This window comes from Zychaea mexicana (genome assembly GCF_025766255.1).
Source record: "Zychaea mexicana strain RSA 1403 chromosome Unknown BDB00scaffold_84, whole genome shotgun sequence".
NCBI lineage: Eukaryota > Fungi > Mucoromycota > Mucoromycetes > Mucorales > Lichtheimiaceae > Zychaea > Zychaea mexicana.
Genome location: NW_026516747.1, coordinates 81823 through 104472, shown reverse-complemented (window position 1 = coordinate 104472; position 22650 = coordinate 81823). Strand labels below are relative to the sequence as shown.

Genomic DNA, 22650 nt, shown 5'->3' with positions numbered 1-22650 from the left:
AGCACTGTGCTAAAAAGTATTTACAACATCTAACGAAGCGAAACAAACCAAGGACAAAAGTAACCGATATTATTTTGTTTGAAACCATGTACATTCGGTTAGCGACTCATACACATCATAGCATCTCTTCCTCTTTTATATATTACTCTTTATGCTCCCATGCTCAAGTTTATATCATCTTAGCTATCAAACAGATCCCCACAGCAACTGTATAAGAAGTTATCGCTACACAAGTCGTCCCTGAATGATCAGGAATAACGGACTTATAACTCATTGATCATCATAGCTGCAATTGTCCATTATGCTGAAATTTAGCACTAGCGTATTAGTAATATGGATATCACTTTTAATTTGTAAGCATCGATAATCATCAAGACTTTTTCTTACAGTAGCTCGACGCGACCAATAAAATTGCGAAGCGTGTGTACCACAGTTATTCTTATTTTTAGGTCGGTATCACGAATGGCAAATGCACTGTCAAAGATTGCTGCGACAGGCGGAGAGAAGGTTTCGTACATGTCCTACTTGTCATAAAAGCTACAGATTACTTTTTTACGGAGGCTATACTGTATATGTACTCAACGTCGTGTAACTAGAACAATCTAGTGATATATAAAGGATAAAGGGTTCGGCCATGTTTGTCTTTCGTTTTTCTTACTTTTCTTTTCATCTGTTCACCCTACTCATCACACTTAGCGAACACATCATCATTTTATTGCAACTTAATGAAAATGACAGCACCCACAACATCAGAATCTGTTAGATCTACACCTATTCAACCAGCCTATGCTGCGCTCTATGAAAGGACTAAAAATAACCCGCGACCAAGCATTGGTGAAATTACCATGCAAGAATTTCGTGCGAATGTCGACAAGGCGACCGCTAGCATCGAATTACCGCAAGTCATCGAAGAAGATAAAATCATCAGCTATAATGGTATTCAAGTCAAAATAGTTCTGTTCCGTCCCTTAGGTGCCGAAAAGGATGTGCTTCCAATGGTGGTATATTAGTAAGTGGTTGAAACGCGCAATCAAAATGAAAAATTCATTTGGCATATTCAAATTTTACCGTTTATAGTCATGGGGGCGGATTTGTATTTGGCACCAGATATTCTCATGGTAAAGCGATCCGTCAAGTAAGTGACCAACGTAGCGTCAATTCGTTTATTTTTGCTGATTTCAAATACAACAAACTCAATTTAATTATCTGTCAATTACCTTCTTCTTTTTTTAAATAAAAAAGATCTGCATAGAAAACAGGGTTGCGGCAATGTTTGTTGACTACTCGTTTGCACCCGAAGTACAATTCCCAACCGCACACGAAGAAAGTTATGCCGCTTTTGCTTGGGTGCTTGAGAACGGAAAAGAAATCAACGTTGATACGTCTAAAATAGCCATATGTGGCGATTCCGCAGGTGGCAACTTGGCCGCTGCTGTTGCTTGTAAGTCTTACAGTATATACTGCACCTGTTACTATCTATCATACATCAAGAACCACTTGCCATCAATATTGCAAAATGCTCTAAACTGTTGCCCTTCTACATAATACTTTTAAAGTGATGGCAAAGGATCGGGGTGTGGCACCAGATGCTATCAAAACACAAATTCTAATTTATCCATGGATCTCGCCTTCTCCGGATGCTTTCAACTCATACCGCGAATTTGACAATGGTTATCCACTCCACGTTGATGATATTGTTTATTATGACAAGATCTATTTTGCCCAAAATCAGAAAACAAAGTTCTCGCACCCTTTGGTAGCAACTGTAGAAGAGCTGCAAGGTCTTCCTCCAACCCTCATGATTACTGCGGAGGCTGATATCTTGCGAGATGAAGGTGAGGCATATGCACGCAAACTCATGGAAGCTGATGTTAAGATAGCATCAGTGCGACTCGGTGGTGCTGGTAAGTCGTTTTTGATCGCTCTGGGCCCTATTTTTTCTTATATAGTTTTTATATAGAGAACGAATCTTTTCCCAAAATGCATGCTAACTAAAATATCATTTTTTCGTCTATCATTAGTGCACACATTCTTCAGTTCGGCCGTGGATACACCGGTTTACCGACAGGCTCTGAATATGATAAAGTATCAGCTTACTGAAGCATTTTAAAAGTAGACGTCATTTCATAATTACAGTTGCAATTAAAGAGTTAATATTTCTCGCTTCGAGTCAAAGCGTCCTTTCCAGACATGCAGGGATAACATTTTCACATACAAAGGATAATTGGTAGCTAACTGGGTACGGAAATGCTGGAAGCGTCGCGGATTTGTCGCTGCATGAACAGTTGTATTGCATGTCCATATGATTATCTTCGGCAAAACATTGTGTGCGTAACGGCAATTAATCAGTACATACAAAGGAATAAAGGTGTATCATAGCAACTTGGAGGTGTGTTCTGGTTATATAAATGGCTCCTCACCTTTATTATGATAATAGCTTTTGGTCACTGTCAGCATATATTCGCAGTGTATGCACATACCGCTTCTGTTACTGTATCAAGTGCGAACATGGCAGGATTGATTCCAACTTTTTAATAGGCCACAGTACTAAGTGTCTGTTGCTTTTTCTAAGAATCGGAATGGTTGACCACTTGTTATTTTATGTCTTGTGGAATATTTTATGTCTGAAAGCACATTCCCACATTTTCCATAGACTTTTCTATATGTACTTTATCAATCACTTTATCGCTTTTTGTTATACACTGAACATACGAAAAGCAATCTATTTTAAATGATGAATAGAGGGGGCGAGGGTAAAAGTACATCGTATCTATCTACATTTTTGTAAGATATTTGCGTAATTGCTGGAGATTATGCTCAGGATCTGAGATAGCACGCATCAAAGAATGCTGTGCTACTTTTGTATCCACATTCGCCTCCATCTCAACGGCTTTCACCTTTGCTACTTGCAGTACATTTCTCGGAAGATCCGCAAGTCGTGCCACGTTAATACTACCAAAATGATATCATCATTTAAGTCGCCGCGTTCGGTCGATTGTTTCATCATTCATCCTAACATAGCCATCCAATCTATTCCCATCTCTTACCCGTAACTGCGTGTAGAAACACCTTGTACTAATTTGTATAGAAACACTATGTTCGGTAGATCTGCAAATTACTCGTTAATAAGCTTTGAAATATTCCAAAGAGGCGCATGTCACATGGAAATGTATTTACCTCCGTCACTATCTTCAATATAATTCATATGACAGTTTGTTGTTGTTTCTGGAAACTCATCCGCGAGTTCAGCGAGGAAAGGATAATGTGTGACAAATAATGTGATTGACCGGATCTAGAGAGGAAGAGCCCAATTTAATTAGCCATTTCCGATCATTTTGTGATTTCAGCCTTTTCACAATCATACCTCAGTGATAAAGTGGCGAAGCACAGCATAGGCAATCGCCATACCATCATGGGTGCTAGTGCCTCGTCCAAGCTCATCCAAAATGACAAGAGAACGAGGTGTCGCTTGTCTCATAATATCCGATGTCTCGTGTAGTTCAACCATAAACGTACTTTCACCTGCAAGCATATTATCCAATGCACCCATCCGAGTATATACTGCATCAAGGATGCCGAGTTCTGCAGAATCGGCCGGCACGTACGATCCAATCTGGCCCATGATGGCAATCAGAGCTACCTGTCGGATGTATGAACTCTTGCCACCCATATTAGGACCTGTCAAAACCATAGTCCGCTTCTTGTGCATATCGAAATCAATATCGTTGGGTACATAGGAATCTGATAGGAGCTGCTCCACCATTGGGTGCCGGCCATTAACTACTTTGAGTTGCGCATGTTCCGAGAATGTTGGTTTGACATAGTTGGGTTGTTGGGCTACTGTTGCCAAGGAAAACAAACAGTCCAGCTGAGCTAGCCCAAGGACCACGTCCCGGAACGTTTCGTATTTCTCAGTAACTTGCCTATCTTGACCATACCTTTATATTAGCTTGATATCCACCCATCCTTTTTTATCTTAAATAGAAAACTTACGTCAAAAAAGTACGATAGGCCTTGTCGAATGCCGCCTCCAGTAATTCCTTGTGCCTCTCGCGTTCTTTAAGTTTTTTAATGAGCCATGGTGTATGGAATCGCGAAGCAGCCTTGGTTCCGTTGATTTTAATCCATTCCCTTGGTACTTTTTTGATCATGGTATTCTTCACTTCTAGCAAATACTGTTTGGACCGATCAGCATCCGTCATGATAAGACTTCCTTCTTGTAATTTACCTCGATACCAGCAACGTTGATATATTGCAATGATGGGATCTGAAACTTGGATCTAATCTCAACCAAGTGCTCATTAAGTTCCTTTTCAGTACGAGCAATATTCTAGATCATAAACTTAGATACCAGCACCATCATCTTGATTTTGCCTTCTCTTTTCTAATTCCCCGGTTGAGAGTTATTTTACAAACCTCTTTTTCTTGAGCAAGCTCTGGCCAGCGATCATCTTCCTTGAGTAGACCAATTTTGCGATCGGCCGACGAGCTGAGAGCATCGGAATTAATCACTTTCTTAAGCTCAATTACGTCCGGCCGTATAGTTGGCAGTGAAGCAAAAATATCATTCAGTAACGGTGACCGAAATGAGGTATCTGTTGCTCCATGAAACGTGTTCGCTATCCTGAATAATGTGTCGAGTACTTGAACCAGTTCTGCAGGAGAGGACTATAATGGTACTGTTTAGATATGGATACTTTTGATTTGACATGGCAAGGAGAAGCACATTTTTCTCATTTACCTGTCCGTAGTGTATTCTTGATAAGCCTTTTTCCAGATCAGGTATCTGCTTAAGTAATGCTTTGGCCTTGTCTTTGTTTGGATTATCTGTTGTCAGAAGTTCGTCCACCGCATTGATGCGCTGGTTAAGTCGCCTGGATATGTACTAGTTAGTTGGTGTTTCATTTATCAATCTATCGCCTATACGCTTAGTTTGTAGAACTTTCCAACCACAATCTATTAATACTACTCACTTTACGTCAACAAGCGGTCGACCGACCCATTTGCGCAATAATCGTCTTCCAAAGCTTGTGCTAGTATGGTTAAGTACCGAGAAAAGTGAGCCTTTTTCGGTGTAATTGGTCGAGTTCCGATATATTTCCAAGTTTGCCATCGTGTTGCCGTTGAGGAGCATATGACTTCTTGATGAAAAGTGAACAAAGTATTTTGTTAATTGGAGAGCATGTTGTAGACCAAAGTCGGAGAGGTAACGTATCGTTGCAGCGAGTGCTTTACTGTATTGATTTTTTCTTTATTAGAGCACATTCTTTGCTTCATCCAATGTCGCGCCATATGATTTTCTTACATGACTGTATCCGGTAAGCGCAATATCTCGGAGAAGAGCACCTTTGAAGTAGCAGATGAAGAGCTGTTCGCTGATTTTTCTTCAGAAGAATTGCTAATTCGAGTGTAAAATTCGGAGACGTGTGTAAAAGCTGCATTGTAATCTGAGACGAAGTTGTCGTTTTCAGGCATTCGCTCTACGCGCACTGACTCGCCAAATGCCGTGGTTCTTTTTGTTATATACGAGGAAGATATCAGCATTTATCCACATGCTTATAACTACACTCCATTGTTCCACTGTAATATACCTTTGCATACTCATATGTTGGACGACTTTCTCGGTCGCTTTGCTCAAAGCGTGAGGTAGCAGGAGTTCACAAGGTTCAATATGTAGAATCCGCGTCTCTAGTTCCGACCGCATGTAGCCATCCTCAAACGAATCGTATGTAACATCACCCGTCGCAGGCTGGACAGCCACAAGGCCAATTTGAACGCGTTCATCTGGTCCGCCACCTCCTCGCTTCTCCTCTACAATGCATAACAAATAATTTGACGTGGACGAGGAAGATGAAGATCCTGCAGCATCATCCAACTCGAGCTCGGACGTGGCCATTTCGTCCACAAATGTGCCCTTGGTATACAAGTGTTTGAGTTCGCGCAGGAACGGCCCCCCCTTGTTGCTTCCAGAAGCTTTCAATGCGGCTGTCTCAGTCTGTCGCACGACGCCAACCTTGTGTCCTGCATGAACCAGACGGCGCACGTGGACCGCGAGTCGATGGGTGGGTATACTAGCGACGTAAAAGTTTTTGTCGATAAAATGGGCGATATGCAGCACACGCGACGCGGTCTTTGCATCAACTCCAAAAAATCGAAACTTGTAACCAACTTCGATTGCGAGCAGTACGCCTGGATGCTTCTTTTTCAGTTCAAGTACTTGAAGCTCCAATGGTGTCCACATCTTTTGGTTCTCGGTTTCGTCAATACGTCGTCGTTTTTGTTCGCGTTCCTGTTCTAGCTTTCCAAAACGCGCGACAAATTCAGCATGCCGCTTTTCTTTGACAGGATCGCGCTCTGCTTCTTGTTCTATTCCTGACTGTCCAGCATTACTGTCAAACGCGAATCGTTGCTCCATTCCTCCTTCTACTCCGTGTCGTCGTGTTATAGATTGTGGTGTTTGTTTTACTGCTCCAAATGCTGGCTCGGGTGATTGTACAGTTGCATCGTCAGTCGAAGTTTCGCTATATACGAATCTATCTTGTTGCAATCGTGGGGTATGTACTGGCACTGGTGCTGGTGCAGGTGGTCGCGAGAAAAAAGGTGAATTCGAACTGGAAGGCGAATCTACTACTAGTGATCATGTTTTAGCGATCAGAAATTATTTTTCAAAGATTTAAAAAAACCTAACCATTTTCCTTTGGTTTTTTGGATTGCTGGAAGAACGAGCTTAGTGTCGACTGGCGTTTTTTGCTCATTATGCAGTATGAAATAAAACAAAAGTGGTGCAAGTCGGAAGGTCAAACCTCCTTAATACGCAGGCTGACGCGCCCATTACTTTTAATGTTCCTGAACACCGATTCTGTCAAAGCATCATCGCCAGTGTTGTCGTCTATAAATTTACTCACGTCCTACATCACAGATTTTTTGTCTGCGCACATACCAATGTTTTGTAGAAAATAAGAAAAAAGTTACAGTCGTTGTTCTGAGTAGGCTCGAGGAAATATAGAGACAATATGTGAACTCGCAACCTACACTTTATCGATAGCCCACCATCAGAAGCTTAGGCATTCTTTGCAAAGTGTATTGGAAGTAAATTGCAGTAATAGCACAATAAACACAGCGACCAGACAATAACTGAATCATCTCAGTGACGTCCAATTGTTGTGATAAAGTTATCATGTTATTTAGAATCAAATTATTGTGTGGTCTTTGCGTCTTCTACATGCAGTAGTTGAATTATGGAAACTTGAACTTCGAGAAACACTTTCATGTAACTGAATTGCACCTAAAAAAAGGTTTACTTCAAAGTTTTCTCGAGAAAGCACAGAAGATTGCCGAATGAACCGCAGAGCATGTATATGTATTCAATTGCAAAGAACGATCGACGCATGTCTACAGTATGGAGATATTCATCAGAAAATAGATGCTTTTGTCATCAATGAAGTAAGGAGCGCCAGGAATTAAATACTCAGATATTGAAAATGTGATTATGATATTTGAAGTTCTGTTGCTCTTTTTCATATTTGTGTGTCGATCTGATGTCGACTTATTACTGCTAGTCTAAAAAATTTGCAGCTGTTTATAATATCTCAACGAGCACCTGCGAGCGGCCAACCAGCAATATATCGACTAGATAAACTCGAAGCTCCTTTATTTTCTTTTACCAAGTTATGTATCCGCTTTAGCACGTTTGATGTCGTAAAGCTACATATATTATGCAGCTGGCTAATCTCGGTTAACAATTGCGATAAAAGAAGAGATATATAAAGAAAGGGTGGACGTAAGCTTCCCATCTCTTGTCAAAATGTACAATAACACGGCGCAAAGAGGCTGTGAGTCACTCTTCTATTATGCATAAAGTTATGGTTCGGGTCATGGTTCAGAGAAAAGATCGACGGTGTCAACTTGCGTTGTACACTGCGGAGAAGAGATCAGATTTCGAAGAGTAGTTCAAACAATTTTTTTAACTAGTCTTTGTTAGAATTTATCTCTTTAAGACATGGTTGCTGACTAGTTGCCGTTCGTTGCGTATGAAATATCTAGAGTAAAGAATAAAGAATTGAATGAAGTACAAGGGAAATGACGATTAAGCTAGAATTTGGCTGGTAAAGATTCTTTCGAATTAACGCCTGTGGCCCACAGGAGGAGAAACGGAGAGAGAGAAACTAGGGGGATCTAGTGAATCCAGCAGAACAGGACAGTTTGACAGATACTGGCATTAAAAACTTTTGATAGTGGCGAAAGTAAGGTTCGAGCTGCAGATCTTCTCCTTTGGAGTCAGTTTGGGGTTAGCCCCGATTTCGAAGAGTAGTCGTGTAGTAGCAATAACGGGCGCTCCTTCCCTCTTTCCGATATTCAATCCGCTTCCCCTACGAGGAAATAAGCCTCCTGACAACTGATGCGCTTTCAATTCCTTTATACTCTTCCTCTGCTTTAAATTTTTATATCTTTGTCTTTACATCAAATCAAGGAATGTGATCGACGTATGTTCGCGTTTTCCAAACCAAAAAAGGATAAATATTTCAGACCCGTTGAAAGGAAAAACCAAAATGAAATCCTCTTTGTAAAAGTAAGGGATGTAGGATCGACCTTACCGATAGCCACTGTTATCTTTGAATAATGAGTCCTAATCACTTGACACCGCTTGTAGTGCGCAAAGCAGAACAAAGGAGTGAAATGTAATGGTATAAAAAAGGGAGCCTTACTACTACTATTAACTTACTATGGTACTGTTTCTGGCGCACTATTACTTTAGCGTAGCACTTATAAAGAGGCGCACTTTTTTCGGGATTTTTTTCTGTTTTTTTAATTTTGTCATTGGTTGAAGCAATAATTCTGGTAAGATTCTTTTGAACTTTCGATTGCATTCATCTTATGCTGCTCTCAAATATATAAACTCATCTAATCGCAATTCAGTCTAAATCCCTTGGGAATTATCGCAAGCAAAGATCTTTTTACATCCATTGATAATTCGCAAAGCCATAAAAGTTATGTCCACGCTGCTAAAGGATAACAAAGAACTGTCGAGTACCATCACAGAATCGAAAGCTATCTACACCTATTCATACCATGTTGAAGATAAATCAGACGACGCGAGAAGCGATTGTATGTCCCAATCGACATATGCAAAAGGCGGTAACGAGTCAGAGGAAAAATGCCTCTCAGCAGATGATGGTGGTTATGGCTGGCTTGTTGTATTTGGAGCATTCATGGGCGTGTTTACGATCTACGGGGTGACCAATATCTGGTGAGGAAGGAAACTTTCGACAAGGGTCTTATAAAATTTGTACAACGATGATACTAATACATTCTTGCCGTAATCATACTATGATGGTACCTGTTACTATCCCTAGGGGTATGCTAGCTTTTTCCCTTTTATATATCATTGATACATAAACGATTTGACATGCTTATTAATATAATTTTGTATGTGAAACTCGTCACTCTCGTTTTATAATACATCTGCAGGTATCATGATAAATTACTATATTGAAAATGTGTTTTCTGGACAGCACCAACTGGCCACATCCCTCAGTCTTGTTGCTGTTCTTATAAGCTTTGTGGGTGGCGTCTTCACACCAATTTCGAATTTGCTCGAATCTGTACTTGGAGCACGGCGAACTCTTCTGATTGCCACCATTCTTATTTCTGGCGGGTGTCTTGCCGCTGGTTCGGCTACAGAAGTGGGTTTTATACGTACTTGTCATTTTCTACTAGTATTGTTTTGAGAGATTGATGTCACTAATGCTCGAATTCAGGTATGGCAGCTGTACCTAGCTTTAAGTATCTGCTTTGGTATGGGATTTTCGATCATGATCATGGTAACTAATTTGCAATTCTCTGCAAACTTATATGATCATTATGTGAAACCAATCTTGCATCGACTTTAAAATTTTATTTTTATTATCATAAGGTAACCTCCAAAACTGTCCCCCTGTGGTTTAATCGACGTAAAGGCACGGCAATGGGTATCGTTGCAAGTAGCGGTGGATTAGGCGGCTTAATACTACCATTTGGGATTACATCACTCAACAGCTCGTTGGGCGCGTCATGGTATGGCACGAAAGGCAATATTGAATTCGGTATCATATAACTTATTCGCTTCTCAAAAGGACATTTCGAATTATGGCAGCCGTATTTCTAGTAATGAATCTTATTACAAGCGTACTAGTCAAAGAAAAGACTCTACCGACAAAGCGCGCTATCATAAATCCTTGTGATGTTCTCAGACTCAGTCTGTTGCGAGATACCAATTTTATCATATGGAGCCTGGCTGCTTCTTTACAAGTTTCTTACATGAACATGCTGTTCTACTTTCTGCCTTGTAAGTGTACAAGTTCTGTATTCCATCTTTAGACTTCTTGCTCTGATCTATATAAGTTCTCAGCGTACTTATGATATGTTTATTGTCCTTTTTATCTACGAATTATTCATAGCATATGCAACACATATCGGCTTGGATACAATGAAGGGCTCGGCGTTAATATCAGTCACATCAGCAACAACATTCGTGGGGCGCCTGTTTGTAGGGTAAATATTTTGCAAAACATAGCTTGTTTTGATTAGCGAAATACTAAAAACATAAACAATGATCGTTATCGTCAAAACATTACAAGCAGTGCACTTGCTGATTACGCCGGAAACTTAAACATGTGTATTCTATTCAACGTCGTCACCAGTTTGGCGTCTTTCTTTATTTGGACCTTTGCATACAATTTTGTTGGGTTGTTGATGTTTGCCATCACATATGGTTTTTTCGGCGGGTGCTACCTGGCATTAGGTAAATCATGAACAACTCCGTAATATTAAAGGAGAACATTATATACTAACTAGAAAAAATACAAACAGTGGCACCTATTGTACGTACAGTTCTCGGTCCTGAAAGATTTGCATCAGGTTTCGCACTAATGTCGTTCATAGTGGCTCCTGCATATGCGGGGCCAAGCATAGCCAGTGCTTTGGAAAACGTCATCCCTATCGAGCCATTCTTGGTCTTCAAGCTATATACAGGCATCACCGCATTTGCCTCCGCCGTCGCTGTGCTGATACTGAAGCTTCGAATTAAACGCCAACTATGGGCCAAAATTTAGAGAGTACATATATATAAAGCAAAAGGAAATCAAGTGTAGTATATCTAGCAGAAACCTTCTAAGATCATCCTACAGCGGCAAAAGAAGCAGAAGCATTGGATTCCACTACAATTTGTTTCCATTGTTTTCAATTACTATCATCGCCATCATCAACAAACAGAAGAGGAAATAAACAATTGGGCCATTTTGCAGAATATTTGCCATCACAAATGTAAATAAACGTCAAGGCATGAGCTGTATGATAGACATTAAACACGCAGATAAGCTCAGATCCAGATGGCAAAGTTCCTGGTCAGCGCTGACTCACGTCCTCGGAGAGATAGACCGCTGAAGTCACCCTATTGGCAGCTATAACGACGATGACGACGAGCCAGCTCCAGAAGAAGCACTGTAGCTACCAGCAGTATCACCTACTCCAACGCAACAACACCATTAATCCTACTATTCTCCCTTGCAACTACACCTTACCTTACATATACACTTGTATCATCATTCGCCACCTACACTTGTAGTACTGTGCTATCCTACACTGACATAGCTTTTTCCCTTACAAGGTTTTCAGAGTTATTGCACCACGTCCTAATATACCAAAATACCTCCTCCAAAACTGTATCTCAAGGAAGTGACCACACACCCATGGCGCTGGTCCATTTTTAGTCTTTCATAACTAAAAATAAATTTGAACCTAAGTTCTGATTCATGCGTTCCTGCATAATTGTTATAGCGATGACAGAAATTGAAACCAGAAGCGGAATACTGTAAATGTACGTCCACCATACATAAGATAACCAAAAAAATCCCTCCACATTCCATGTTCTTCGTCTTCTAAAACACATAGTATACATCATAATGCTCCCATTATACATCATTTTCTGAGATACCCAGGCTGTTGTCACACGACAGTAAAGGTTTACCAAACATTTTATTGTTTGCTATGTATTGTTTGCTATGTAGTAACCTTTTTCTGGCTTCCAATGTTTCAACACGGAGACGCAAACAGTCTCAACATCACCGTCATAATGTCATTTATGGCCTTCTTTCCATCTTTGATACTCGTACGTTTGCTCGGTTGAAGAACTAGATAGGATGTCACAAGTATCCAATAAAAAAACATCGTCATGTTTTTTGGGAGCCTATATAGCAATTGCATATTATGGGCGTGACGTGGCTTTATTTCTTTTCCCTCATACTTTAGATGAATAGGTGCCACCTGTGATGTTGAGCGTTCAATTACATATTTGGCAAAGGCTTTGATTGAGTTAAAGCCGATTATTGATTCACAAAAAAGATAAACAAGGTCCAACTGCTGGATCTGACTTTGTTTTCTTTTGCTGCACACAGAAGAAAAATTATAAAGAGGAAGGAAGAATAGGTGACCCGTCGTCGCTTCTTATCCTCCCTTTAATCTTCTTGTGATATCCATCTTTCATGAAAGGTACGATTTCTATGAAAAAAATGTATATAGTGAAAAGACAAATAATACTGCCTGGTGTGCACTAGAAACTATGTACGGAAGCAGCCATCAGCCGACGCCTTCTTCTGACGATATGAAAAGAAAGCGAAGTGGGCTTTCTCTGAATCGTGGAAACACGCCAACAAGCATGAATATTTTCAAAGCAACCAGCGAAAAAAAGGCGACGCATACCAGTAAAGAGGTTTTGATCGACGTGAGTACAGGCATGTCGTTGCCGTATTCCTCTAATGATCCTCCGCCTCCATCGCCGTCATCAAGTGCGACAACTACGATGGATGATGTGCCAAAGAACAAGAAAGATCAAACTGAAAACATGCGCGCTGGGGGTCACTATGGCTGGCTGGTTGTTCTCGGATCATCACTAGCATCTTTTACAGTGTTCGGAACTATGATGAGCTGGTAAGTAATAGAAAGAAGCTACTAAAGCAATCTTCAATATCAAGCAACGTTCATTAATGCTGTTACGTATTAACGCCTTCTTTTCCTACTTATTCTATACATGAAATACAGGGGTAATTACTACACTACTCTTATTATTGCTACAGCTACAAATCTACATTAGGAATGGCTGTTTATCTATTCATTTAAATGCGTAGGTGTCATGCAAAATTATTGTGTACATCATCTTTTTGGTGATTCTAGCCAGAATCGGACACTTGTCAGCTTTGCGGGAACACTTTGCTACTTTGTATCGGATGTCTTTACGCCTTTCGCTTGCATGTTGGAATCTCTCATTGGCACTCAACCTGCATTACTTCTTGGCACTTTTCTTGTCAGTGGCGGACTCGTCGCTTCAGGATCAGCAACAGAGGTATTTTCTATTACATAGAATCCAATAAAATAACAGCAGCTACAGATTCTAATCACATTTACTAATGATGACAGATTTGGCACCTGTATTTGTCACATGGAATATGCTTTGGCCTTGGTTCCTCTATCATGTATATTGTAAGAGTTTAGTAGCTTACTTGAAAGTGGATATACTATTGCCGTCTCTCATATTAACATTTATGTGCATATTCCTAGGTAACTATGACTATCACTACTGAATGGTTTCAGCGGGGAGGAAGGATGAGCACTGTAAATGGAATTGTCACGAGCAGTATAGGTCTTGCTGGTTTGATTACGCCTATGATTATGACAGCTTCAAACAGTAAACTGGGCGTCCACTGGTAAGTAGTGCTCTTAACATTATTCGAACGTCGTTACCATCATTCGTATTTGTGTGACGCAGTGAAAGTATAGTTTGTCTGACTAAGCATTGCCACTTCGCATCAAACATATAGGACGTTTCGTATACTAGGACTCACATTCTTTGGAGCCAACCTCATTACTACATTACTTGTTAAGCAAAAAGATCCAAAAATGCACCGTGCCGTGAAACATATGGGGGACGTTATCCAGTGGGATTTATTGAAGAACACCAACTTGCAAATCTGGATTCTGTCGGCATTCTTGCAAGTACTGTGTATTTTCGTACCATATTTCTTTCTGCCGTGTACGTTGGTTATTTCTTTCTAATAGATGGTTTTTCATATTATCGCTATCTTGCGAATGTTTTCTAACGTTTATACGCACGCAATACAGCGTATGCGACCTTTTTGGGTTTATCAACAGCACAAGGCTCTTCTTTAGTATCTGTCACTGCTGCTACGAGCTGTATTGGTCGAATTTCAGTCGGGTGTGTATCCTTTTATTATACTCATAATGTATCCACTTCCACGCTTCGGATTTACTTTATATTATGGAGTGCTCTTACTTACTAGGCCCTTTCTTATCTACTGTTGTGTATCAAAGATTATTTGCTGATCGAGTGGGAAACCTAAATGCAAGCATTGTTTTTTCCCTGATAGGTGGATTGACATCTCTACTTATTTGGACCTTTGCTTACGACTACTCAATGTTGCTGATTTACGCAGTAGCCTTTGGATTTTTTGGTGGAGCGTATTACACTATATGTAAGTGCCCGTACATACACAGCTGATGTATCATACAGATTCATTTTCCACATATATATTGATCGGTTCTTCTTCTGTATACAATATCTCGCTAAAAACAGTGGCACCTACGCTACGTTTTATTCTTGGGGCTGAACAATTTCATTCAGGTTTCTCTCTCCTGATGGTGTTGACAAGTCCTGCTATTGTCGGCCCCACTCTCGCTTCTACAATTGAGAGTATAAGCCCGTGGGAGCCATTCCTCAGCTACAAGATTTTCTGTGGAATCGTATCCATTACTAGTTGCATTGTCACGCTCTATCTAAAGCTTAAACTTAATCCAGAAATACTGGCAAAGCTATAATATTTTGAATCTGATTAAAGAGCAAGAGTAGTATATGTTGGTCCAATTCATATTATTACAGTCAAGTCGAAGCGTGTATGTAGCAATAAAACATCTGGTGATGTTTCTTTTCGCTATAAAATGCTATTTATTAGTAGAAAACACTATGCGATAACGTGATAGTAGTTCTCAGCTTGACCATTCAATAATCGATGACGTTCTTGCATCGCAACACGAGACGATGACTTGCCTCCTGGCACTCTATATAGCTTGTGATTTTACTGACCCTTCTTCCTCTGGAAAATTATGCATTTTATAGGAATGAGTAGCTCTTTTGATGTGCCACAAATGTGCGCTTTTCCTTATTCATAGAGTCTCTGAGTTTGTTATGTAAATGATCGATTCGCGCAACAACCATGATCAAAGATTAATACGTTTGTCCTCTTGTACGAGCCTTTTTACTATGTAAAAATCACCTTCACTATTGTAATAATGAGAAACTATTTATGTACAACCATCTTCTTTTGAAGTTGCTCGATACCATCATTCGACCTGCAAATGCATGAATGTGTTACGTTGCATGCCCCTGCGTCGAAACTCAAAAACACTATGTGTTTGCCACTCCAACAAAACCACCACCAGGTATGCAGCCATCCGTAAATGCTCTTCGTCCTCACACATTGAAGTACTATCGTATACCGTTCTACTATGTAGCATATGTATTAATGACCTTGTGTAATACCAAATGACCAAATGGTAATGTTTTCGGTTAAAGATGAATGTTAATTCTATTAGCTGTAAATTTTACTATGCATGACGAAAGGAGTTTGTAGTGTCCTGCTGACACATTTCATGGTTTCACAGTATTCTTTGCCATTGTGTTCCTCATCCTAAATAATGTAAGCGAGCACTCCTTTTGGATCTAGTTTCTGTGTGTTTCTTTAAGTTTCTAGAGGAAAAATATCGGTTGGGTACTGAAGAACAGAGCTTATTTAATATTGGGAATAAAACAGTGCTATAAACAATAGTTACATTTCAGGGGTAAACTTTGCTGAGAATATATATTGATGTTTCTGAGGCAACCGCCGCTGAGAGGTTCTTCTTTATCACAGCTTACATTAAAAGCTGCTTATTTTTTCAAAAGAAAAGAAACGGCACGTTAACTCTTAGTCGGACGATCATAGAAATCTACATGGTTCTCCTCATAATAGCTTTTCTTGGTATATGTTTACTCTTACTTTGAAACATTTTATTCATTGTTTTGATATGCGTTGGCTATTTTATACGTACGTGCTCAGAATATTAAGAAACTTGTGAACAGCCTCTTTCTCGGCAACATTTTTACAAGCATTCCTAGCAGTTGATGCCAAACAAGAAGTAGAATATCGAGTCATATCTCCATTCACTGGCCAGGACCACCACACGCTCGCCGTAGTTGTCGATGATAAAAGCTATCCATTGATCCGATCATCAGTATCCCAACTTGTTCATGTGGGCACTGCGCCAGCCTCTTCTCGTGACGACGGCTATTATTACGCCAAAATCAAAGACAATGTGATTGTTGAGGAAGAATATATGAGGCGATTCACTGGCATAGTCGATACCACTACACCTTATCAATTTTATAATCGCTCACGAGATTATTGGGATATCACACCGTTGCCACAAGTCCTGGATCCCCTCTCGGCTATCCATCGAATCGAAAGCGAGCTGCACGTGTCTGGCGAAATTGCTACAATTCATGTGATGGGAAACCAAACAGAGATCGACTATATGCACACCAACGTCCTAGAGGACTACCAATTGAAAACAGATATGGTATATATTAGGTACGTCACCGCGAGTCAACTTTATAAATATTGCTAGGGGAGCAATAGATGCATAAGCTGTAGTCTTCAGGATGTGACGATGATTCGCTAAACTCTTTCTGCTGTACATCGTGTCGTCTACTCTATTTCTAACTGCGGTGCATGCAGGGGCAACGACATTCAGACATTCAAAGACGTTGAATTTGAACTAGGAGGTAGAAGTTCACGGCGCAATCCAAAAGTGAGCTACAATTTCAAGATTGCAAAGGGCGGCAATACACTTCACGGATATCGTCGTTTCAAGCTACGCTCATTATACAATGATCCCTCAAACATTCGAGAAGCACTGGCTTATGGCGCCATCGAGTCTGCTGGATTGGCATCTAGTCATTTCTCTTATGCTAGGTAAAAGTATTATCCATCAACAAAATTCCCATCCATTACAGGCAGTTTTATCTGAGGCGGTCAAATTGCGGGAAAAAGCGAAAATAAGGCATATGAAAGCGTTTGCCACTGTAAGATATAGTTCTTGCTTATCTCAGAATCCCTGGCTTTTACTCTTTGGCTCGGAAGACAGCCGCTCTTATCCTCGTTGCCTAATTTTCAAATCTGTCACGCTTGCCACCTCAGATATATACTCTTTTGTGATTATTGTATTGTTGTTCAGTCGTTAAAAGCTCGATGCTAAGTTAATTCGATCTTTTTTCTTATAAAAATACAGAGTATTCATTAATAATCAGACAGCTGGATTCTTTGGATTAATCGAAAATTTCAAGAACCCATGGTACCGTAACGAATTTGGCAATGGAAGCAAGAAAGAATACAGTCAAGGAACCGCTTACCAAGGAAACGGAGGAAGCGGTTACTTTGGTTCGGTTCCCAAAAAGCATATGTCTGATCTCAGCTATTATCCCGATAATATCACAGCTTATTCGGACGGGCAATACAAGATCAAGGAGGATCCATCTGAAGGAAAGACCAACTATCAACATTTAATGGAGCTTACGAAGTTTATATCAGAAGCACCTACTGAAACAGATGATGCAGTCCGGCAATGGGAAGAGCATTTGGACATGGATAGCGTATTACGAAGGTATAGTACCTCAACCTGAAAAACGATGTAAATTTGGGGTACCCAAACTTAGAAATGGAGCAGGTTCAAGCTAAAATATCTATCTAATTTCTTAGTATGGCGCTGGAAGTACTTCTTGGCTATTCGGATGGGTACAGCACATCGGCAGAAAACTACTTTGTATATCAAGAAGCTGCAGACTCCAAGCGATTTATTTACATGCCATGGGATCTTGATCTCACTTTCGGGGATACTAGGGTCAAACTATCTGACTTGCTAACTGGAGACTACCGTGATTTCCCTGGCATGGTTGTACGTCCACTGACGAGCCAATTTTTGCGTGTGGACGAATTCAGGGAACGTTTCGATACTTTGCTGAAAGTCCTTACCGAAAAGCTTGTCAATCTTCATGTTATGGGACCTTTCATCGATGATACCGTTGCCATGGTGCGTGAGGACGTCGAATGGGATAATTCACTCGCACGCTTGAGCCGTTTCAATTCCAGCTCAAATCACAAACCGTCGCCGAACGACATTGTGCCCTGGCCGTTAGACAGGGAAACAATGTACGACAGATTGTTTGTCAGAGATAAGCTCAATATTACATTCGACAAAGCAGTAACTGGACCTACCGGATCGATCTCACTGTGTGGAGTCAAGGAGTTTGTTGCTAATAAAAGTCGCGCAACAACAGAGTTTTTTAAAACTCATCACAAACTCAAATTAAACAAACAGTAGTACTACCGGAATGAAAACAATGGGTTTATTAAAGGCGCGTATGTATAATGAATAGTAAACGAAGATGCACGACATTGTGTACATTGCTATTTAGGATCCTCTCTGTATTTACATGAGTTTGTCAGTCGCTACATAATAACACCATTTATGCGTTGCTAAAAAGTTGATGCAAACGATATCACAAATTTGTGCATACTTTCAATCTGACGTATCAGCAGCTGTAAAGCAATGCGAATTATGATAATGATCCCTCGATTCTACATGCTATTCGCCACTACAATTCCACATGATAAAGGTATCACTAGCGTAGACAGCTGTATTGCCCTGAGTGATTATACTCACTCCTGGCCTGGCAGCTATACGAACAAAATAAGCAACAGGAAAGTACAGTCCATGTATGCTGGTCAGTACTGTCTTTTATGATCGTGAGCAACAGTCGCTTAGATCAGGAAAAGGAGATGGAAGAGAATCATAAAGATTGCGATAGTTCTAGATCGTAAAAAGCTAGTACAAGAGAAATAAATTCTCTAAATGGAGACTCGAACATAATGTCCAAGTCTTGAAATAGTGATCTGCATGCATTACTTCTTGCAGCAGAAGTATCAGTATAACTTGAGTTGCTCTTCGTCATAATGTAGACCTTAGATTATCCATTTCTTGAGATTAAAGGTTCTGAAATCAATGACGTACGAAAAAGCTTCTGTTTCCTTCACACGTTGCGGTATTTAATTCTTCTGAGTTTGGGTCAAGCACACGAGCACATAATAGAATGACTGTGGAAATGGCAGGTATTATATGTATCTTTTGTCTCGCCCAAATTATTTCGAAAATCTATACAAATAGGAATATATTTAAATACAAAGCAATTTTATCTTGTAGAAAATATCATGCCATAGATGGATGCATATTCATTCCGTAGAGGAATCTTTTGCGTGCATCGGCCAATAATGATCAGACCCGACACTAGGACAATGCCCGTTGTAGCTGCGGCAGTGACCTTATTTCTAGTCCATTTGATGGCACCACCATCGCTACTACCACTTTTCCGCTTAGTAAATGTGCGTCGGTACGCTGCTGCTCCTCCACTGATGATATGATATGCGGCTGCGCCAGCAAGCGCGCCATGTACTGCGTATGTAAACACGGGCCAGTTCTGCAAACCCCAAGCGACGATACCCACATCCACCATGGACGAATCACCAAAAACCTTGATTGGCAGCTCGCGTACCAAACGATAATGGATCCACACCAGTGGTACCAAAAAATATCCGGTAGCTCCGTGATAGGGCAGTAACACGCCAGCATTGTTGTTACTGTTATTACTGCTGGAGTAGGAAGAGGAGGTGTCGTTGTCTTGCTTTTGCTGACCGCGCCAGTAGCGTCGAATCGCTGCCTTGGCTAGTCCAGATACCACGTGGACTGTCAATGCACCTGTCACGATCAATCCTTCGGTGTGTTCGTCTTGGTAGAACGGTCGGCCGAGCAGTAACCACCGATTGGTCATGTCTGGACCCCCGACATTGGCTAATGCAATTTGAGAACCATGAATAAGTGCAAAAGACGAAAATGCAACTGCTGACGCGGACTGAATCGTTGTTAAAATGCCGTAAGTTTTGTACAAGGCCATGGCGTATTAGAAAAAGAGTGGGGGGTTGGAGTAGTGGAATCAAATAAAGTCAACGAAGAAAAGAAGAAACGAAAAGCGAAATTTGGTCTGACCCGCTTTGAATACGCGTTTGTCATACCCACATCCATCTTCATTTACTTTTACACACAGAAACACGCTTTTCCAGGTAGATAGCAGCGGATGCTTTATATATATAATCTATATGGCTTTTATTATTTGCGTGGCAAAGGCATCTAACCGACAATCAACTTGTCCTCGGTGAACGAGTATTCTATAATAAAGAAGCGAAGACATGTGTTTAGCTCTCCTGCTAAAACGGTTTTCATGCTTTGTCAGACCATGCTTATACACGGATACTTACCAGGGATTTCGAGGTTGAGAGGAGCAGGGCCCTTACGGATACGGCCCGAGATATCGTAATGGGAACCGTGGCATGGGCAGTACCAACCACCATAGTCACCGGCTTCACCAATTGGCACACAACCCCTATCATCATCCATCGCGTCAATATATTGTCTCGCTACCCACACAGAACACAGACACAAGGTATAGGCTCTCTTCTCTCTCTTCAATTAGCTCCAAAGCTTCCAAAGCGATAGCAGCAACTTACAAATGAGTGCAGACACCCAACATGACAAGCCATTCAGGCTTCTTGACACGTTCGGCATCAGTTTGGGGATCACGCAATTCCTGAATGCCGACACCGTTGGCCTCGGCAATTTCGTCGGCAGTACGGTGACGGATAAAGACGGGCTTACCACGCCACTTGATCGTTACGTTCTTACCCTCGGGAATGGCGTTCAGGTCCACTTCAGCCTTGGCCAAAGCCAACACATCGGCCGAAGCGCTCATGTTGGCCAAAAAGTCACTGACAGTAGCCTGAGCACCAGCAGCACTAATCAAACCCGTGGTACCGACCATCATGTACGCAAACGAGCGGCTGGCTTCACCGCTAGTGTTGTTCTTTTTGTACTTTGAGAAATCGGGAACGGCGGTCGTGTTGTGAAGACGGACTTGGGTGTTGTTCGCGCCTACTATAATTGTAGAGTTGAATTAATTTAGAAATAAGTCATGAAGAGCTCCAAGAAAAATATCTGAGAAATTTAGCGTACCAGAGACGGCCGACATGGCATTGACAGAACGCTGCTTAAGGGAATGGGCAACAGCCGAAGTTAATGTGCGCGACAATGCAGCCATTGTTATCGAAGAGAGGGGAGTTAAAAGGGTGAAAGAAGGATCTTTTGTTTACTGTACGAACGTCACCGACGAATGGCACATCCGCTGCGATTTAATTCCAGGGCAATTTAACAAATACTATTCGCTGGATTAGCTCACAACTGCACGTCTATATACTTTTCGATCCTAATGGTTATTTCGAACCATATCAGAGGCAAAAGGAGGCTTTATTGATGACTTTTTTTTTTTACTTATAACTAGAGCCACCCCGGTTTGTTTGCAGGCACTCGTACTAGATCAGTATCAAATAGTTCAATAAACTGCTCATTGAGTAATCTGACTTTGGGTCCGGCATAGCGTCGATATTCTTCAAAAATGGATGTCAAGTTCCACCGTTGTAGTTTTCTTAAGCACCCAACAATGGTTCCTAGCAAACAAATCAGCATTAACACATTGTTGATCATCATGGCAGAGACATATAACCACAGTTATCTGTTATTACCTGTGCGATGACGACCTAAATTGCACATGATCATCATTGGATAGTTGCTTGGTTGTAATATAAGATCCAATGCTTCTAATACTGCTTCTTCAGTAATAGGATCCCATGCATTGACGGAAGATACAACACCCAAATGATGTAGTTGGATTTCTTGATCATCAATAAAGTCCAAACTAATAGTAGTTTATAAGAGTAATGTCGTGTATGTGTGTATGTGTGTTAGAATCATCCCATGTATGCTTTTCCCCTAAAAAAAGAGTGTGGTGAGTATACTTGCAATCGTTGGTTGGGTTCTTCGGGCGCAAGCCATGCAATCGTCTTTAAACCGAGTTTTTCAAGAAATGGAAAGTTCAGTTCATTAGGTTGGCCCGATCGGTACAGATCTTCTTCAATCATTCCGAAATTCTAACATGTAAAAAGTTCGCAATCATCGATCAACCAGCAGTTCTATCTGTGCATATATGCTTTAGCAAGATCTACGAATGTTGCGCGTACCACGGGTGGTATGAAATGTTGAGAACTCATTATGGTATGGTATTTTGGCGGGTTATATTAGGTGGTTTCACGGTGCATGAGGTTAAAAAAAAGAGAAAGAGGAAAGGAAGTCCAAGCACAGAGAAGAGAGTTCGTGACTGAAGAAGAAAGCAAAGTATGTCAAGTCCTTCCTCCTCTCTGTTCACGCTCCTCGAAAACTGCCATCATTTCAACACGCTTGCGTCTTGGCCGAAACATTCAGTTTAATACACGTTTTGCGTACATGTAGTGTGGTATGCAGTATGTAGTTCGCTCTAAGCGCTTTTTACAAAGACCTTCATTATAACAGAAATTCTACACTGAACCAGCTCTTGTACTGCTGCTAGTTGATGCTACACCTGGTTTTTGA

The 22650-nt window shown here is 40.8% G+C and overlaps 8 protein-coding genes across 8 annotated transcripts; 4 read left to right on the top strand and 4 right to left on the bottom strand.

Annotated features, from left to right (window-relative positions):
* Nucleotides 1-1556: 1556 nt before the first annotated feature.
* BDB00DRAFT_842331 (Alpha/beta hydrolase fold-3) lies at nucleotides 1557-2043 on the top strand (the record flags this gene model as incomplete). Its single annotated transcript, XM_053124875.1, has 1 exon — nucleotides 1557-2043. A coding segment is annotated over one exon (404 nt), but the record flags the coding sequence as incomplete, so codon positions are not given.
* A 731-nt stretch (nucleotides 2044-2774) lies between these two features.
* On the bottom strand, nucleotides 2775-6241 carry BDB00DRAFT_770300 (muts domain V-domain-containing protein; the record flags this gene model as incomplete). The annotated part of the gene is made up of 11 exons (XM_053119871.1): nucleotides 2775-2952; nucleotides 3048-3108; nucleotides 3178-3292; nucleotides 3365-3923; nucleotides 3994-4175; nucleotides 4229-4330; nucleotides 4417-4668; nucleotides 4742-4874; nucleotides 4974-5234; nucleotides 5306-5512; nucleotides 5592-6241. 11 exons carry the CDS (start codon nucleotides 6239-6241, stop codon nucleotides 2775-2777), a joined length of 2700 nt encoding a protein of 899 aa, XP_052975892.1.
* Nucleotides 6242-8990: 2749 nt separating this feature from the next.
* On the top strand, nucleotides 8991-11090 carry BDB00DRAFT_876174 (major facilitator superfamily domain-containing protein; the record flags this gene model as incomplete). Its single annotated transcript, XM_053127450.1, has 8 exons — nucleotides 8991-9247; nucleotides 9557-9683; nucleotides 9759-9821; nucleotides 9914-10082; nucleotides 10172-10324; nucleotides 10437-10530; nucleotides 10620-10780; nucleotides 10849-11090. The coding sequence occupies 8 exons, from the start codon at nucleotides 8991-8993 to the stop codon at nucleotides 11088-11090; spliced, it is 1266 nt and encodes a 421-aa protein (XP_052975891.1).
* Nucleotides 11091-12410: 1320 nt separating this feature from the next.
* On the top strand, nucleotides 12411-14936 carry BDB00DRAFT_842325 (major facilitator superfamily domain-containing protein). The gene is made up of 10 exons (XM_053124874.1): nucleotides 12411-12525; nucleotides 12591-12963; nucleotides 13075-13076; nucleotides 13161-13375; nucleotides 13450-13512; nucleotides 13591-13736; nucleotides 13851-14062; nucleotides 14152-14245; nucleotides 14362-14522; nucleotides 14624-14936. Exons 1-10 carry the CDS (start codon nucleotides 12519-12521, stop codon nucleotides 14863-14865), a joined length of 1515 nt encoding a protein of 504 aa, XP_052975890.1. The 5' UTR covers nucleotides 12411-12518; the 3' UTR covers nucleotides 14866-14936.
* An 898-nt stretch (nucleotides 14937-15834) lies between these two features.
* On the top strand, nucleotides 15835-18578 carry BDB00DRAFT_931836 (coth protein-domain-containing protein; the record flags this gene model as incomplete). The annotated part of the gene is made up of 6 exons (XM_053129055.1): nucleotides 15835-16064; nucleotides 16166-16673; nucleotides 16821-17057; nucleotides 17374-17745; nucleotides 17841-18386; nucleotides 18557-18578. Exons 1-6 carry the CDS (start codon nucleotides 16037-16039, stop codon nucleotides 18576-18578), a joined length of 1713 nt encoding a protein of 570 aa, XP_052975889.1. The 5' UTR covers nucleotides 15835-16036.
* A 998-nt stretch (nucleotides 18579-19576) lies between these two features.
* On the bottom strand, nucleotides 19577-20083 carry BDB00DRAFT_746138 (uncharacterized protein; the record flags this gene model as incomplete). Its single annotated transcript, XM_053118543.1, has 1 exon — nucleotides 19577-20083. A coding segment is annotated over one exon (507 nt), but the record flags the coding sequence as incomplete, so codon positions are not given.
* A 105-nt stretch (nucleotides 20084-20188) lies between these two features.
* Nucleotides 20189-21373, bottom strand: BDB00DRAFT_606113 (cytochrome b-c1 complex subunit Rieske). Its single transcript, XM_053118003.1, has 4 exons — nucleotides 21202-21373; nucleotides 20700-21123; nucleotides 20451-20575; nucleotides 20189-20360 (listed from the first exon to the last, which is right to left on the bottom strand). The coding sequence occupies exons 1-4, from the start codon at nucleotides 21284-21286 to the stop codon at nucleotides 20323-20325; spliced, it is 672 nt and encodes a 223-aa protein (XP_052975887.1). The 5' UTR covers nucleotides 21287-21373; the 3' UTR covers nucleotides 20189-20322.
* BDB00DRAFT_842316 (putative tyrosine phosphatase family protein) lies at nucleotides 21346-22392 on the bottom strand. Its single transcript, XM_053124873.1, has 4 exons — nucleotides 22263-22392; nucleotides 22045-22172; nucleotides 21768-21940; nucleotides 21346-21692 (listed from the first exon to the last, which is right to left on the bottom strand). The coding sequence occupies exons 1-4, from the start codon at nucleotides 22290-22292 to the stop codon at nucleotides 21523-21525; spliced, it is 501 nt and encodes a 166-aa protein (XP_052975886.1). The 5' UTR covers nucleotides 22293-22392; the 3' UTR covers nucleotides 21346-21522.
* Between the last annotated feature and the right edge of the window lie 258 nt (nucleotides 22393-22650).